This window comes from Poecile atricapillus, chromosome 1 (assembly GCF_030490865.1).
Source record: "Poecile atricapillus isolate bPoeAtr1 chromosome 1, bPoeAtr1.hap1, whole genome shotgun sequence".
NCBI classification, from domain to species: Eukaryota; Metazoa; Chordata; class Aves; order Passeriformes; family Paridae; genus Poecile; species Poecile atricapillus.
In genome coordinates this window covers 132,494,415-132,510,099 of record NC_081249.1, presented here as the reverse complement: position 1 = coordinate 132,510,099, position 15,685 = coordinate 132,494,415, and the positions used below count along the sequence as shown (strand labels likewise).

At 40.7% G+C, this 15,685-nt stretch overlaps 1 protein-coding gene across 3 annotated transcripts in view; it reads right to left on the bottom strand.

The window, feature by feature from the left end:
- Nucleotides 1-15,091, bottom strand: part of KCNC1 (potassium voltage-gated channel subfamily C member 1) — a 107,865-nt gene extending 92,774 nt beyond the window's left edge. For all 3 annotated transcript variants that reach the window (XM_058845863.1, XM_058845878.1, XM_058845871.1), the window contains exon 1: nucleotides 14,493-15,091. In XM_058845863.1, the coding sequence (XP_058701846.1) occupies nucleotides 14,493-15,062 (570 nt within the window). In that variant the 5' untranslated portion in view covers nucleotides 15,063-15,091. The remainder of the gene's footprint in view (nucleotides 1-14,492) is intronic.
- Between the last annotated feature and the right edge of the window lie 594 nt (nucleotides 15,092-15,685).

Here is a 15,685-nt window from a genome sequence, read left to right as displayed (position 1 = left end):
TATTTGTCCAGCCCTAAATCTGAAACTGGGGTACATACAATATTCTTTCTTAGCCAAAATGTCCGTGTATTGAAAGAAGGCTTCCCAAACATCGTCTGCAAAACTTCCAAAAATATAAACCTCCAAAAGATCAAGTCATGGATGGTTTCCCTTCCTTGCAACTCTCATGAGTAGCTGAATTGGAAAGACAACCTTGTGCAATAAATGTTAGAGAGGCTGGTGACAAGCATGGTGACTTAAGCCTCATGTCTTTCTGTGTGTTTAAAAAAAAAAAAAGTCTCTGCTTCAGTATAATGGGAGACTGAAAACCATGAGTGACCACTAAGCATTTTGACAAAGACAGATGTATTTAAAAAAAGAATATATTCTACTCTAAGCTGCGAGCCTGTGGTGAATTTTGTTAACTAGAATTTGTAATTTGGGCTACTGAGTTGGCTTAAAAGCATTTTTGTGGCTTGTGGGCATTTTAATAGTAGGATTCCACAGAGCATTATTTGGAATTATGTAGCTTGAGAGCTTCGTGCCATCCTGAAATTTTTCTTGATTGCAGCTAGTATCCTATGCAGTGTACGTTGTAAATGGAAAACATTTTTTTTTCATTTGAATCCAAGTCCTTATTGATATTCCTGTCAAAATACAGTTTCTGGTTTCTCAATAAACACAGAGCAAGACTTGTGAATGTAGTTTTCACACATAATTTCTGGATGTATTTGTAAGCCTTTTGCCATCTGTGTACATTACAGATCTTTAGAATAAACTACTGCACAAGTTGTACAAGCAGTTGGACAGTTGTACAAGCTCATAGCAGAAATCTCTTTTTTTTTTCTTTTTTTTATTTTCTGCAGTTGTCAAAGTGAGGAACAAGGGAAGTACAGAAAAGTATTTCTACTATAAGTTTTGCAGTTACTAAAATTAATGATGTGCCCACAGTTATCATAAGTGGAAATTGCATCTGTTAGACTGATATTGCTAAATAAAACCTGGTTGACTACTGGGATGAACAATATCCTCAGATATCCTTGTGGCAATAAAAAAAAAGGCAGTTATTCCTAACATTCACATTTACGACCTCTACTTAAATTTACAGCAAATCTTGTGCCTGCAAACACATACATCTCACTTCTAAAATAGATTTAGGACAATTAGAACATAAATATTAGATGCAATTTCTCGCTGGTCTGAATTAGATCTTGCTATTGAAGTCAAGATCATGAAAAGCTAATATTTGCAAGAAATGCCTTCAAATCAAAGACCAGCTCTGTGTGTTGCTCTCAGCAGACAGCTATGTTGAAATCCTACCAGGATGAAGAGAGTACAAAAACCACTTCTTATGCTTATAAAAATGATACCTGAATGGTCAAAGCAAAAGCCTATGGAAATAAATTCCCCCTGTGCAGTATTCCATAACCATGTTGACCCAGGGAAGAGAGCAGCTGCCTGCTTTACCCAGTTTTATTTCCTGTCTGATAGAGGTTGTGTAATGTATAATGTAATAAAGGAAGAAATGGCTCCAATTGCTTCAAAGGAGAGTTCTGCACCTGCTAGCAGAAGGAAAGTATGACCTCCCCAGTTTCCTACATGTGAAACGTAACATTCCCCTGTTTGCAAAAGCCCAGCAGAAAGTTTGTAGATGTGCCCTGTTCCCTTGAATTTTCTTACGAGGTGACTTGCATCCTAATTGTCCTGAGTATTTTGCCCTTCAATATCAAATACTTGCTTCAAATTCTAATCATATTTTCGCTATTGTTGTCCTTTTTGTAGCAGCTTCTTAAAGTATTTTCACAGATGGTTAAGACTCACAGAACCTTGTTGATGCATTAGTAGCCGCCTTATGAGATGATGATAAATAGATTTACAAAGCTAGCACAATGACATTTTACGTTTTTACTGGTTAGAACCTTTGGAGATCAACTTAGGGACCATCTGCAGCTGCCACTGACTTCTCAGGGAACTACAAAAACTGGGATCCAATGCTGAAATTTCTGTTGTGGCCATAGTGAGCTCAGCATTTATATCTAGAGGGGACTTTGATTAATTTAGGATGTCAAAATCTTCACAAGACCATGGGTACAAGACTTAGCCCAATGCCTGAAAAAACTGGCTTGCGATTAGATGTGGTAGCAAGTCTTCTGGATGCCAGAGAGTCTTGAAAGTACCATTCCTCCTATTTCAACAGCACAGTTAGTTTAAAAAAGTGCATATTTAATTGCAATATAGGCTGGAATTATTTTCAGAAAGCAGGGGGCTTAGGAGCACAGCTTTAAACTTCCTGGCTTTTGTTCATATTCCTGCCAGGGTTCCCAGTAAGATTTCTCTTTCATCTACATTTGCTGTAGTTCCTTCTTTCTTACTTTCTAATAATTTAAGAGACAAGATGACAGAACAGATTAAAAAATATCTATAAATAATACCGTACGTAAAGAGACATTTACCCACTGAGTCTTAAAACTCATTCCTTGATTTGGACCTATTTTTATAAGCTTCGTCTCACTTGACACTGACAATGATTCACATAAATATTAAGTGTTCATTTTTAGTCCAGTGCACATAAGTGAAGCTAAACTGTAGTGTTCTTTGGAGTTTTTACCCCAAAGGTCCTTACTTCGGACGGAAAGAGGGTTAGGAGGATGCAGTTCTGAAGCACTCTACAATTATCACGTATTAGCTAGTGTAGATGGAGCATTTTTAAATTTTTCAATGACATTCACATTTCAAATGGGGTTTTTTTTGTTGACTTCTTTTTTTCTGTAGGATATAAAAATATGGTGTGTTATTCAGAATTAAAGTCTAAACCTGAAGGCTTTGGAATAATGTACTTTCTTAATCATACCCCTCTGTTGTGTTGCGGTTGTGTTCAACTGTATCACTATTCTTTTGCTGAATCTTGTTTTTTAATTAAAGCAGTCCTGAGATGTTTTATTAATTGTCCAAGCACTTTGTTCTTTAGGCTATGCAGCAAAGCTATTTAAACACTGAAAGAAATTTTTTTTCCAATGTTTGTCACTTCTAAATTCTATTACAATTGTGTTTCTGTTACAGCAGGAGTATATTTGATAACAGATGGTAAAACTGCAAAACTGTCTCCGCTTCATTAGCGCCCCTGGCAAGTCTTCCTATATAAGGTAAGTTACAGCAGAGAGGGATATTTAACAATATACTCTTCACAGTTTCCAGTAAGATTTTGGACTAGTTTTAAGTGTATCATGAAAGCAGTGAATGCAATAGCTAGAATGCCCATTGATCACTTGTGTGTTGGTTGTTAAAACCACAACTACGCATATATGCTTGTAAAAGGCTCTGATCTAGCAAAGGCTTGTTCTAGAGCTTTTCCAAGTTAAATTTATCCTGGCAATAGTTTCACTGAGATCACTTTCCTTTAATGGTGACAATGTGTTTTTATTAAAAAGTAATAAAATGTAAGTGATCAATCTCCATTTAAATTAAAAGAATGTTTATGTTAAAATACTGATGAAAAGGCAACCTTCAGAGATTTTAAGAATGCTTGTATTTCCATGGCATGACTGAAAGGTGACAGATTGATAGCCCTGGGAAATGTAGGTCTTTTCAAAACAAATTATGTGATGTGTCCTCACACTGACTTTGGAGCTCGCTTTGCAGCATGGCCAAACTGCTCAGGCTGTGGGGTGTAGAAGTCCTCTATAATTCTGCATATCATCTACTTCTGCATAGCATCTCCTACTTTCTTGTGCATATTGCCCATTCCTTTCCATAGGGGCTGCACAGAGATCCCTAAACCAGTGTGCAGAGATCCCTAAATCATTGTGTGTGGCTCACCCTGGAGTCCAGTGCATGAGGACAACATATGGTTATTTCCTACCAGGAACTGGCTTCCAACAAGTGAGTGAAAAGAAAAATACCAGTCTTGTCATATGCCAACATTAGACCATCTCTGATGATGCCGCTACGTATATCTGTTTTCTACTATTGATCTTGCTGAATTCTGGGGCCCAGAATTACTACATAGGAACGGCCTCTTACTTCCACATTATTGGGAAATGCTGCTTTGCCATCTTTCCAGTATAATGGTTTGTTAACTCCTCATGCTGTGCAAATTGGATTAACTTCACTAACTGTCTGGATTATGAAGCTTTGTGAAGTGAGGAGGGCTCCCGAGCAGAGATGGATGAAAATTTGAAATCAGGCAGTGGGAGGAAAATATTAAATTTGAAATTTCACATTCTAAGCAAAACCCAGTAGCCACTAGATCATTGTGTCCAGGGAACTGATTCATACTACAAATATCGCATGGATTTTTTGAGTATGTCTTTTAAAACAGCTTATATTCAGCATGTGTTTGGCAAGTACATTTAATGGACCTTTCCTATTAGTGAAGGAAAATTATGGGCACCAACAAGGCTTTGATATGAGGTGGTTGCTAACAGTACTAAGGCAGTTTAGGGCACATGTACAGAAACAACACTGTAGACACTGGGAAATCTTAATATGCATTTAAAAAAGTTACAAATGCAGGATTAGTGTTTTGGGAATTCTAAGTTTGAGCTCATATGGTGACACACTTTCATGAGTCTGCCCTCAGAAGTGAAGATGTAGAAAGCAACTGCTAGATTTCCTGGATGCAGGAGTGATGGAGAAGATGGTGACGGAGAAGCCCTGCTCTCTGTGCACCACAGCTCAGGCACACACTGCACCTTTGGAAGGATCACAGCCTCGGGTGATCTGCTACTGCAGTCCAGGTTGGTTTGGAAAACACTACATCTGAGTATAGTGTAAAGCCTTAGATGTTGTTAACTTGCTGTTTTTATAGTACAAGCATTTAGAGGTGTCACAGAAATTATAACTCTATTGTGCTAGCTACTGAAATAAACACAGTAAGGGAGAGAGAAAAAAGGGAAAAGCAAGCAACCTGAGAAATTTTGTTTTTCTATTTTGAAAATGACATACTAAGATTAAACACGTATGATTTCACACACAGTAAAATTCATAGAAAATGAGAGGGGCTGAAATATACCCAAATGATGTACCATACCGAGTTAATAAAATGTAGTGTTTGTGTGCTTGTGCCCACTGCAAATGTTCATTTCCTGAGCTAAATGTGTGTGACCTGCCTTTGCACTATTGGCATGCTGCAGATGCTCTTCATGAGAGGATCCTTCAGAGCTAACACATGCAAGCAAGTAGGGCCTTGGCCAAATCTTCTAACAAATGCTCACTCCATAAACTGCATTAATTCAGTTGTTTGCAATAGTTTGTCCAAATCTCAGGTTTGGGGGCTTTTTTAGGGTTTTGTTTTTTGCTTTCTAGTAAATTTCCACCGTGTAGGTCTGTATACTCATCTGAGGACATGTGGGAATATTCTGAATGAATGTTAAAAAATCACCTAGTAAGAATAAAGGCTTACCCTCCTGTCCCAACCAAGATATCTTTTGAGAACAGTAAATGCACAGTTTTAGACATCCTTATTGCTAAAGGCAATATGGACATGAAGATAAATTTGTGGTTTGGAGTTGAAGACGCTATAGAATTTTTACTGAATTTCAAACTTTTTATTTGCCTGTAGTCCATGCCACTGACACAGTGAAAACCGAGCTTCTTTGCTTAGTAAAGCAGGTTCTTCAAAAGATGCTTTCTTTAGAACAGTGCACTTTTGCACTATTGATTTCCTGCTGCTTAGACATAACTAACATTTTAAGTAATCTATACAGTTTTGAAATTTACATTAGGTCTTTTAATAAAATCCCTAGCACCTCAGGGACTTCTTGGTAGGATAGACAGTGAACTTCTATCAACTGAACACTAAACAACAGAATGCTAAATTTCAATACCATTTAAGCAAAATTCTGACCCAAGCTGATCTGCTACTGCCCCAAAACCAGAAAACCAAACACCACCCCAGAGTTGCCTCAGTCTGGGTATTGGTTAAACTATCACAGCACAGTCAGGTTGTTCTTGGTTTGTCCTTACAAGTGCTTTACTGAAAAATCCTGAGTTAAAATCAGTTCTGAATTATGCGGGACACATTCCTGAGAAGTGCTAAGATGTACTGTCACTAGATTTCTTGCAGAACTCCACAGTAGAAGCGAAGGGGAGATCCATGCTAAAAAGGGAAACAGGAATAGCACAATGTGGCTGAGATCATGTTGTGGTGTTTTTAGAGTAGAGATCAAAGGATGCTGTGAAGGCAAGCCCTTTTGCATTGCGTGTTGTGGCAATTACACAATTGTCCTTGTCCTGAAAAATTTTACCTGAAATAGGTGTGCATGAAATAGATGTACATGGGTCTCTGGTTGGATCCCACTAAAATCAGTGATAGTTGGGACCACGGCCCTACAAGGTGGGGTGGGATTTTAGTGATGGTCTGTTCGCTTCTTGCGTGTGTCCTTTTCTGCTCTAGGACATGACCTCCCTTCTGCTGGAAGTTGTAGGTGCTCAGCATTTTTGAGATTTCCTCTTACTCATTTTGTTTTGAAGTCTGTTATCAAGTCTGAAGCATTCTGACTGAAGGTTTTAATCTAATTAATAAATGGATAAATCACAGAATTGGCCTCCCCCATCTATACCTGTCTATCGATCCAGTGTAATGAAGACTGCAAGAAGCCCAAACTGAAAAATAGAACAGGGCTATTGGAATAAATTTTTAAGGGAAATCTGCATCTAAATTTCTTAGGTATGTTAAATGGTAAGCAACCCAAGCCGACCAGATCTTTCTGTATTTATGAATATGTTTTTTGAGGGCAAAGTTGACCAGCAAGAGAAATTCTGATGCCGTAGAAACAAGCAGTTATTAAGTAACTGTTGATGTATCTCTGTGTATATTTATTTTTTTTTTCCGAATGGGTAGATGATCAAGGAAATTCAGAGAAGAAGATCAATTTGGTTGTGCAGGTAAAAATGTATGTTTTAGCTTTTTTGCCTCTGAAAATTTTAAGACTCAGTAGAAAAAGGCTTTGCCTTTTCTATTTAAAATCAAATAATCTGTTTTATCGCTTCTTACAAGGGACAGTCTATCCCAGGTTTTCAAGTATAAAGCCAGCATGATATTTTAAGCTATTTTTTTGTAGTCACAACACCTCAGTGGTCGTGACCGAAGATTTTTCAAAGTAAATCTAGCAGTACTGAGATTTACTGCTGCTCCTGAAGTATCAACATAATTACGTAAGTGTGTGCCAGCAGTGTGTGCCTGTGTTGGTAGCTCATGTGCAGCACACACATCGCTGCCTGTCTTCAGTGCACTGAAACCTGAGATTTATTGCATTTACAAAAGGCCATTGCAATGCAATTTTAACTTACTGTCATTAAAGGGTCTTACATCATAAGCAATCACTGCAAAAAGCCTTGGCCTGCGATTTATTCATAATTTTTATTGCATGATTTATTAGTGCCTCTGTTACATTTTATAAATCTTATCAGAAAGAAATTAAAACCAATTAGGGCCTGGTCCTTTCACCTTTACCCATGTTGGGTTGGTACCTTGTTCTCAGCCTGAAGGAAACAGGGATATTCCTGGAGTAAGCTATCACTACGGGAGTAGGAGTGAAGATAGCAAAATCTGGTTACTTAGTGAGCACAGGAGAGAGATGTAAAAATTATTCTAGAAATGACAGCGTTTGGTTTATATTCCAGGGGGAGGAGGTGGTTCTCCATGGATTCATAGATTTCTCTGATTTCATCCGATCCTACCGCTCCTGTGTACCATTTGGAGTGAATCACATATTTATGTAATTCAATATTCAGCAGGGAAAGCCAAGTCAGCCTTCTAAACTGTTCTTTCCTCAGATCATATTCAGCATATAGTAACTGAGAAGCTAATGTAAGACAATTGCAAAGATCTCAAAATGCCTTTTCTATCAGTCTTATACTCCAAGAATGTACGGAAATTTCATAAAATCAAGCTTATACAAAATGGAAACTCAGTTTTGCCATCTGTATTTGCATGAGAAGGAATTACGTGCTTGATTATCAATTAGGGCACAATTTTTCTATCTGAATATCCCTGCTTGCCCTTTTTATTACGAAACAGAGCGCTTGGATATGATTTAGTTGAACATTAATTGAAGTCATGTGGTTTAAAGGGGGATGTATTCTACAGTCCTTTGCAGTAAAAAATGCCAATAAGATCCTGATGAGCTTTGTCAGTGTTAGAGCTCTATGTTTTGATGCAGTGTGCTGAAGAGCATGTCTTTAAAAGATTATGAAAACATGTATTTGAATATGCATGCTCCTAATAAATTGCTAAGATCTATTGCACTTTAGTGCTTTGGAATGGAAATATGCACCGTGTCTATTAAAAAAAAGCAGTACACAGCAATTAATTAGTTATCCTGAAACACTGCAGGAAAATTCATTTCTATCCTTGAAGTTGGTGGTAATTTTGGCTGAGTTTCAATAACATTAAGGCTGGGCCCTCTGTTGCTGATTTGCTAACATCTCTCCTTATGTTAAGAGAAAGGCAGTATGTATAGACTTTAGTAAAGTACTACCATAAATATACACACATTTTTACAAATAACAAAGACAAATACTGTTAAATGCTAGATCACACAGCAGAAAGGAAGAACAATATGGACAAATAGTTTTCCTAGGTATAGTCTAATATACCACATTTCAGTGAGCAGTTCTAAAATAGAAATATTAAAATTGATCCACAGATCTTTTTATCCTTTGTCTCATGATAGACCAACAGAGAATTACCAGTATTTTGTTGCCTTTTTTTCCCTAACCAAAACCAAAATAGCAAATGTCAGGAGAAGGGCAAAGAAAATAACTGAAGGTACATAGGGATGGATAAAAGAGAGAAGAGACCAAATACCTTTCTGAACCCAGCCACTAAATTTACATGGATTTCATTGGCACCGCGGTTACTTCTGCAGAAATATTTTGGGGTGGTTTAATTTTGAAGTCCTTCCTCATATGGAAATCCCACTCAGCATCGTAGGAGGTGGCAGCAATAGGAAGGCATATATATGTGTATGCATATGATGGTATGATCCATACAATCACAGTCTTGGCTAAATGAAGTAAATTTTGTAACCTAGAAACATTAAAATTAAGTGAGATAAAAAAAAATAAATTAAAATGGCAACAGATTCTGTTCTTTTTTAAGGTTTTAGAATAATAGAAATAAAATTGGAAATAGGTAAATATATTTTAAAAATGTCCTTGAATCCAAACTGCTAAGACTGTACTAGGCAGCCATGGAATTGTCAGGTGGGTAACATCATCTCTCTCATCTCCCTGTGAGATCGTGACTTCAAAGAGATTGTAAGATTTTCTGGGTAGACATCATATCTTCCTGTGTGTTTCTGAACAGCTCAAACTGGTGAAGTCATGATTCTGCATGGCTGTTCTGATAGTTTTAATTTTTTGTGTGTATGGTAGTTTAAAAACATATTATTTCTGAATTCAGATGGACAATTCCCAGGAGTTACTTGTGTGCCTGTTCCCACCATGACCAATTTGATAGGGACTGGATGTGGGACTTGGAGCAGTGGACACTTTCTAACTGGCATTGCAAAGGTTTCATTGCAAAGGTCAGGATGCAGAGAAGACGACCATGCTCACTAGTGGGTTATATAAGGATTTGCAGTAACATGTTCCTTGATGAGAGAAAATATGAATAAAAAGGAATTTTAGGAACTATATTAATAATGAATGATAGAATGGTAGTTAATAGATGACTGTAATTCCATTATACTACAAGTGCAAGGGAAACCTCATTTGATGTGGAAAGATTCTCATTTTTCCAGAGCTGTAATGCAGCATGCAGTTAAAATTAGGCAGTCTTGTTAATTGTCAAAGTATATGGTGAGAATTCCTGCAGCCAGCTTCAGTGCAGGATTAGATATGCCTCTGCAGGAGACACCTTCCAGAAAGGCTCAAGTGGGAGAGCAGCTCCAGTGGGGCCCCTTTGGAGCTGAGGAGGATAAAGCAAAGCGACTGGGGCAGCTCTCATCCCCTCTGTCCCTGTCTGCTCATGCCTGGTGGGAGTCTCCATACCACTGTCTGTGGAGCGCTCCTGTACCAAGTGTGTCCCGCGTCACGCATCTGCGGAATAAGCTCCCCTTGTGAAGAATGGGGAGCATCTCTTCCCACTCCCTGATATCTGCCTCAATTCCTGAGCTAAACTGTGCTGGCCAGGGGTAAGGAACAGGCAGAATCACCCCAGCCTCTAATCCTTAAGACAGTGTGGTAATTCAGGAATTAGGACCCCATAAGCCTTTTTATACCTATGAGCCATACTTTATATAGAGAAAAAGCAGTTTAAATGGACACAGCAAGGTTGAAATGCTCTTGAATGTACAAAAGAAAGATGGAAGAAATCCCCGGGGAACACCTTTTTCTCATCTCTTTACCACTATCCTTTTTCCTGTCTCCTTTTCAGTGTCAGATACTCATCCTTCAAAAGTCACCCACTGAGGAAAGCAGATTCTTCTTTGTGAAGGATGTGAAGGGGAAACATGAGGGAAAAGTAAGTGAGAGTTTTGCTTTTCCCCTTACAGATTGAAGCAGTACAGCATATGACAGGATTGCAAGTCAAGCTGTTGAGGACTTTCCACACGACTCCAACCAGCTTTTATTTAAAAGCAGTAAAAATGTTTATTTGGAAGGACTACAATAGCTTTCCTGAGGGTTCACTAAAAGAGCTTAACTGTCCAATTTGAATGTGAGCAGTAGTGCACAATCTCAGCTGAATGCTCCTTGTTCTCAAACACTGACTAACCCAAGGAATGTGAATTAACACAAACACAACTTTATCCTGCTGTGGAGGAGGAGGAGGAAGGGGAATAAATATGTTAGATTACCTGCAGGCCAAACTCCCTAGGAAGTCAGTGGGAGCTTTACTAGTGGAAGGACAGCATGACCAGACATAAATATAAAGGCGAGAGGATGCCAAGAAAATATTTTCCACACTTTTGTGTGGGATTCATGAAGTCTAGTAAGTACAGAGGGCAGGAACTCTATTACAGTGTAACTCTCTGTTGCTTTAGCATCGCTTTCTGGCTGACTCTATTCTCCCCTTTGTGCCTACTTAGAAAAAAATAAATTACAAAGTTGTCTGATGGTGCAAAAATGACAGTTCTAATGAGCATCAAATAAACTCAGTTTAGGTGTGTGCAGTGATATTTAGCTGTCTGGACAGATGCTTTTGACAATCCTCCTGCATTTTTCCCATCACCTTTTCGTTACTCTGTTCAGATCTCTAGGCACTAAGACTTCGCCTCTGATATCCAAACGTGGATTCTTTAGGTTAAGGAGAAATGTAATATCTGTTTATCTTACTAAGATAGGTGTCTAAGGCAGCCTGTCATTTGAAACAAACTATATTTTCTTATTACAGATATAGAAGATGCAATTTTTGAAGTGTTTCCTCTTTTTAGAAAGAATTACATTATTAAGAAATTAGCATGGAGAAAACTTGAAATTAATTAAAATCAGCCACTATTGTTTTAACAAGCAACTGTTGACTATGTTAGGCCTAAAAACAAATGATTAGTGACTAGGAGCTTTGCTTAACCAAAGTTAAGAAATAAACAAAATTTGCAGAGTTAGCTGATTTTGCCTGACATACACAAATGCACTTCCAGTCTTCCCTGGCTGTCTACAACGAGATCAGAAGTAATTTAGTATGAGTCAGGTGGAGGTGAAGAAAAACAGTCAAATGTACTTGTATTTGCAAGCAATGTCCATCAAAATCCAAGAATGGCTGGATTTGAGTAAATGCTGAGCTTTTCATAGACAGTTCCTAAACATTCACTGATCTGGCATACCAGATACAGTCCAGAGAATCTTGCTTTATACAGAGATATGCAGCTTTGCATTTAATCTTAATGTTCAGAGACTGTATTCCTTTTAGTTGCTCAAGTGAAACACTATAATGGTTATGTAAACTGGTGCTTACATTGAGATGTTATTTTGACATGCATTTTGGTGCCATATGTAAACATCAAAGGTGTATAATAACCACCCTTGGTACAGGTCCCAGTTCCATTTAGGAAGAGGAAATATTGTGATTTTTTTTTTTTTTTGACAAAATGGCAATGTGAATTTAGATTTTTGCACAACTGAATTGCAGTTTGTAAATGAAAGTAGCACACTCAATTAGAAGTGGGGTAACAGTGGATTTGCTGCCTGACTCTACCAATGATGGCCTTAATATACAATTCACTTGTTAATGATGTTATCAGTTATTTTACTGTAAATTAGCTATTGTAAGCTTCAGGTCTTTCTGCAATGTCTGTGTTAGGTTACAGAAGCATAAATCAAACTCCCATCTCTTTTTACATCCATAATCATAATGTATGGCTTTTATTAGGAAATGTTAAGTGTCTTAATAATGTCTTCTTAATGGACAGTGTGTGCATGTGTTAATGAGGAAAGCCATTTTCTTTCATGCAAAATATGCATGCATGTGGCCTTCATCTCCATAGATACAAGTTAAAGAATCATATTTAACTCACAAAATATTCAGTGTATTCATATTTATCTGATTTTAACAATCCTTTAAGGAAAGAACAAGTTAGAAGTAAATCAGAAGTTGAATTCTAACAGGTATGCACAAGTGATTGTGAATAAATGGTACATCATCCACTCTAAAAACCCCCTTCCAACAAACCCAAATCATCATTTTATAATATACTATTGCTAAATCGAAATACCCTTAGAGAATTTATATCCTTCTAGAATTCCAGCCTGTGCATCACAAAGACTACTAATATTGGTTATAAGTCTTTGTCCTTCTCCTAAAATATCATAATGCCTCCAAGCAAAAGGGTGTGTTAACTTCTGTATCCTTTTCATTGGGACAACACTATCCATTTGAACCGCTTTTGAACCGCTTCCCAAAATCTTGAACAAGCACATTACTTTCACTTGAAATGTGTTTTACCAACAGATTCCTGGGTACTAGAGAGATCTGCTTTTCACGTTGTCAGCTAACACTGGGCTTGATTAATGGAAACCAAGTATTTTGAAGGATACCCTACAGCCTTGCCTTTCCACGTTCCCTTGGCAGAAATCAGGGATTTGAAAGCTGCAATACAACAGCATCATCTTTTCATCTTGTGGTAAGGAGTCTATTATTCCTTTATCCTCCATGCTGTTTAAAGGAATTCATTTAAAGTATGAACTCCTTTGTTCAGGGAGGAAGTCTCCAAATGGTACGCAAACAAAAATCTTTAGAAATGTAGCAAGATATAATTCCAGGCTCTGCTCCAGCTTTACCCATTCATTCAGTTTGCAGACCTGGTGTCTCCCTGCTGGAGATCTCTGCTCAGACCAAGTCTCCGCCAGCTGCTATTCCACCACCCATTCATACGTGGCCAGCTCCTCTCTCCCTGCTCCTTGCACCTCCACTTCTCTTTCCTCCATCCATCCATCCATCCAATTCTCACTAATCTGATATCATTTCTTTGATCCTTCTCAGGAACACTGATCACCCTCCCCCACCAAAGCACCACTCATCTCTACCCAGGGCTGGCAGCAATTAAGCTGGAACAAAGGTACATTTAAGAGAGTAAAGCCTATGCCAACCAATTTCTTTATGAAAGCACTATCCTCCATCTGTTTCCCTAGTTATCAAATTGACTATCTTGGGAGTTAATCCTGCTGCTGTTCCTGAAGCAAATGTTTTCAGTACTTTTGATTTCAGGAGCAGAATCAGGCCCTAATTAATGTAATTGTCCTCATAGCATGAGAAGGTGCCTACTTGAAGGAATCGGATTACTGTTACAGACCATTTTTATCCACACCTATTCTGTGAACTGCACCAGTGTGCATTCCCTTTCCAAAACAACTGCAGGCACCAGGAGGGGAGGAGCTGTCCTTCAGTAGCAGGCAAGAAACCTGTCAAACACAGTGTCCCTTCAACGTGAATGAAACCGTTTTCTCTGATTAATACTTTGCATTTCCCACAAGGGAAAAAGACAGAGTGAGCAGCTGAATTACCCATTTTCAGAGAAGCATGTTCATAAATATTTAACTTGGTATGTATGAGAAAAGAGAAAGGCACTGACTTCCTTTCCAGTCCAGGTTGAAACTCTCCAAATCCCCTGGTACCACTGGGACTGCCTGCTCCCATAATCCTTCCTCCATCTCGTAAAGAGCCATTAGCTTGTAACAGGGCTGGACAAGGTGTCTCTCTTTACTGGGGGATGTCTGACTGTAAAAATCTATGCATAGAGGAAAATGATCTGGTGTAATGGAGACCTCTCTGGCCCATGACGGGGACCTGTCCCCAAGCTGTTCTAGGAGTTTTAGGAGCCTATTAGAAAATACGGGTCTCTGGAGGCACACATCTGAGTTCACAAGCTTGGGCCCTGGTGTCTACTCGTATGCATGGGGCCTGCTTGAGAGTGTGGGTTACATCCCCACAGACCCCACATGGTTTTTGTACAGCCACACACATGGATGGCTGCTCTGCTCTGACAGCGGAGAGAACCCTGGTGATGCTGGGAGGAAGTGGGACCACAGGGAAGTTTGAGTGTTTTGATGAGGCTGTTGATTGCATAGCTTACCCTTGCATATCTGGAGGAGTAGGGATCCTCAAAGAGTGCCCAGATGCGGGGCTGCCACCGTCTCCAGAAGCCCCCAGACCTGCCATCTGGGGAGTCACTAAGTGCTAGGCGTTTTGTCATCTCCAGCTCATCTTCACCATCACCAGAGTCTCCGGTGCCATCTATGTCTCCGTCCTCAGCACTGCTATCCAGGGGCGCCCCACCAAAGCTGTCCAGAGCCTCTTCGGCGTCGCGGTGCTGCCGGTAGGTCATCCAACAGCAGGGCTCCACATCGGTCTCATCGATGCCCCAGAAGGCCAGCTCCTCCTCATACAGGGGCCCGCACACGTCCGCGGGGCAGTGCAGCTTGCCAGTGCGGTAATAATTCAGGATGTGGGCGAAGACGCCCGGGTGCCGGTCAAAGAAAAACTCATCCGTACGGGGGTCATAGTCAAAGTGGCTGTGGGCATCGGGCTCAGCGATCCAGGCCAGCCGCGTGCCGGGCAGGGTGCGCAGGGTGCTGCGGTAAGTCTGGTGCCTAGTCCCTCCCACGTTGATCACAATGCGGTCGCTCTCGTCGCCCTGGCCCATCTCGTCTCTTATTAGGCATGTCGCAGACTCATCCAAGCAAGCACGGCAGGCAGCAAGCCCGTCAGGGGACGGCTGCTCGGCGGCAGTCGGTGCCTAAGCTGAGCCCGGCTCCGGGCCCGCGGGGGCGAGGGGCCCCGGCCAGCCCCGCTCCCCCGGGGCCGCTCCGAGGCGATGCCGGTGGCGGTGGCTCCCGGCGCTGCGCCGCCTCCGTCTGGAGTCAGACGCTCGGGGTCCGCGGCAGCTGCAGCCGCGGCGGAGGGGCAGGGGCAGGGGGGGCCATGCTCCGGGAGCGCGGGCGCTGCGGTGCCGGAGGGGGAGGGCCTTTCCCTGGTTGGACGTGGCCAAAAGCACAAGGGAAAAAAAAAAAAAAAAAAAAAAAAAGGGAGAAAAAAAGGGGGGGGGAGGTGGGGGGGAGAAAAATCACAGCACCGGCGCTGCCCACAGGTGCGCGGGGCTGCGGGGCGCCGGTGCTGGCTGCAGTCCCCGCGGAGAACGCGGGGCTGTGCCCGCGCCCCTCCCGGCGGTGCGGGGCGGGGGGCGCTGCCGGTGCTGAAGGGACAGCGCCGCGCTCCCGCCGCCTCCGCCCCTGCGCCCGGCCGGCCCGGGTCGAGCGCTTGCCGGTG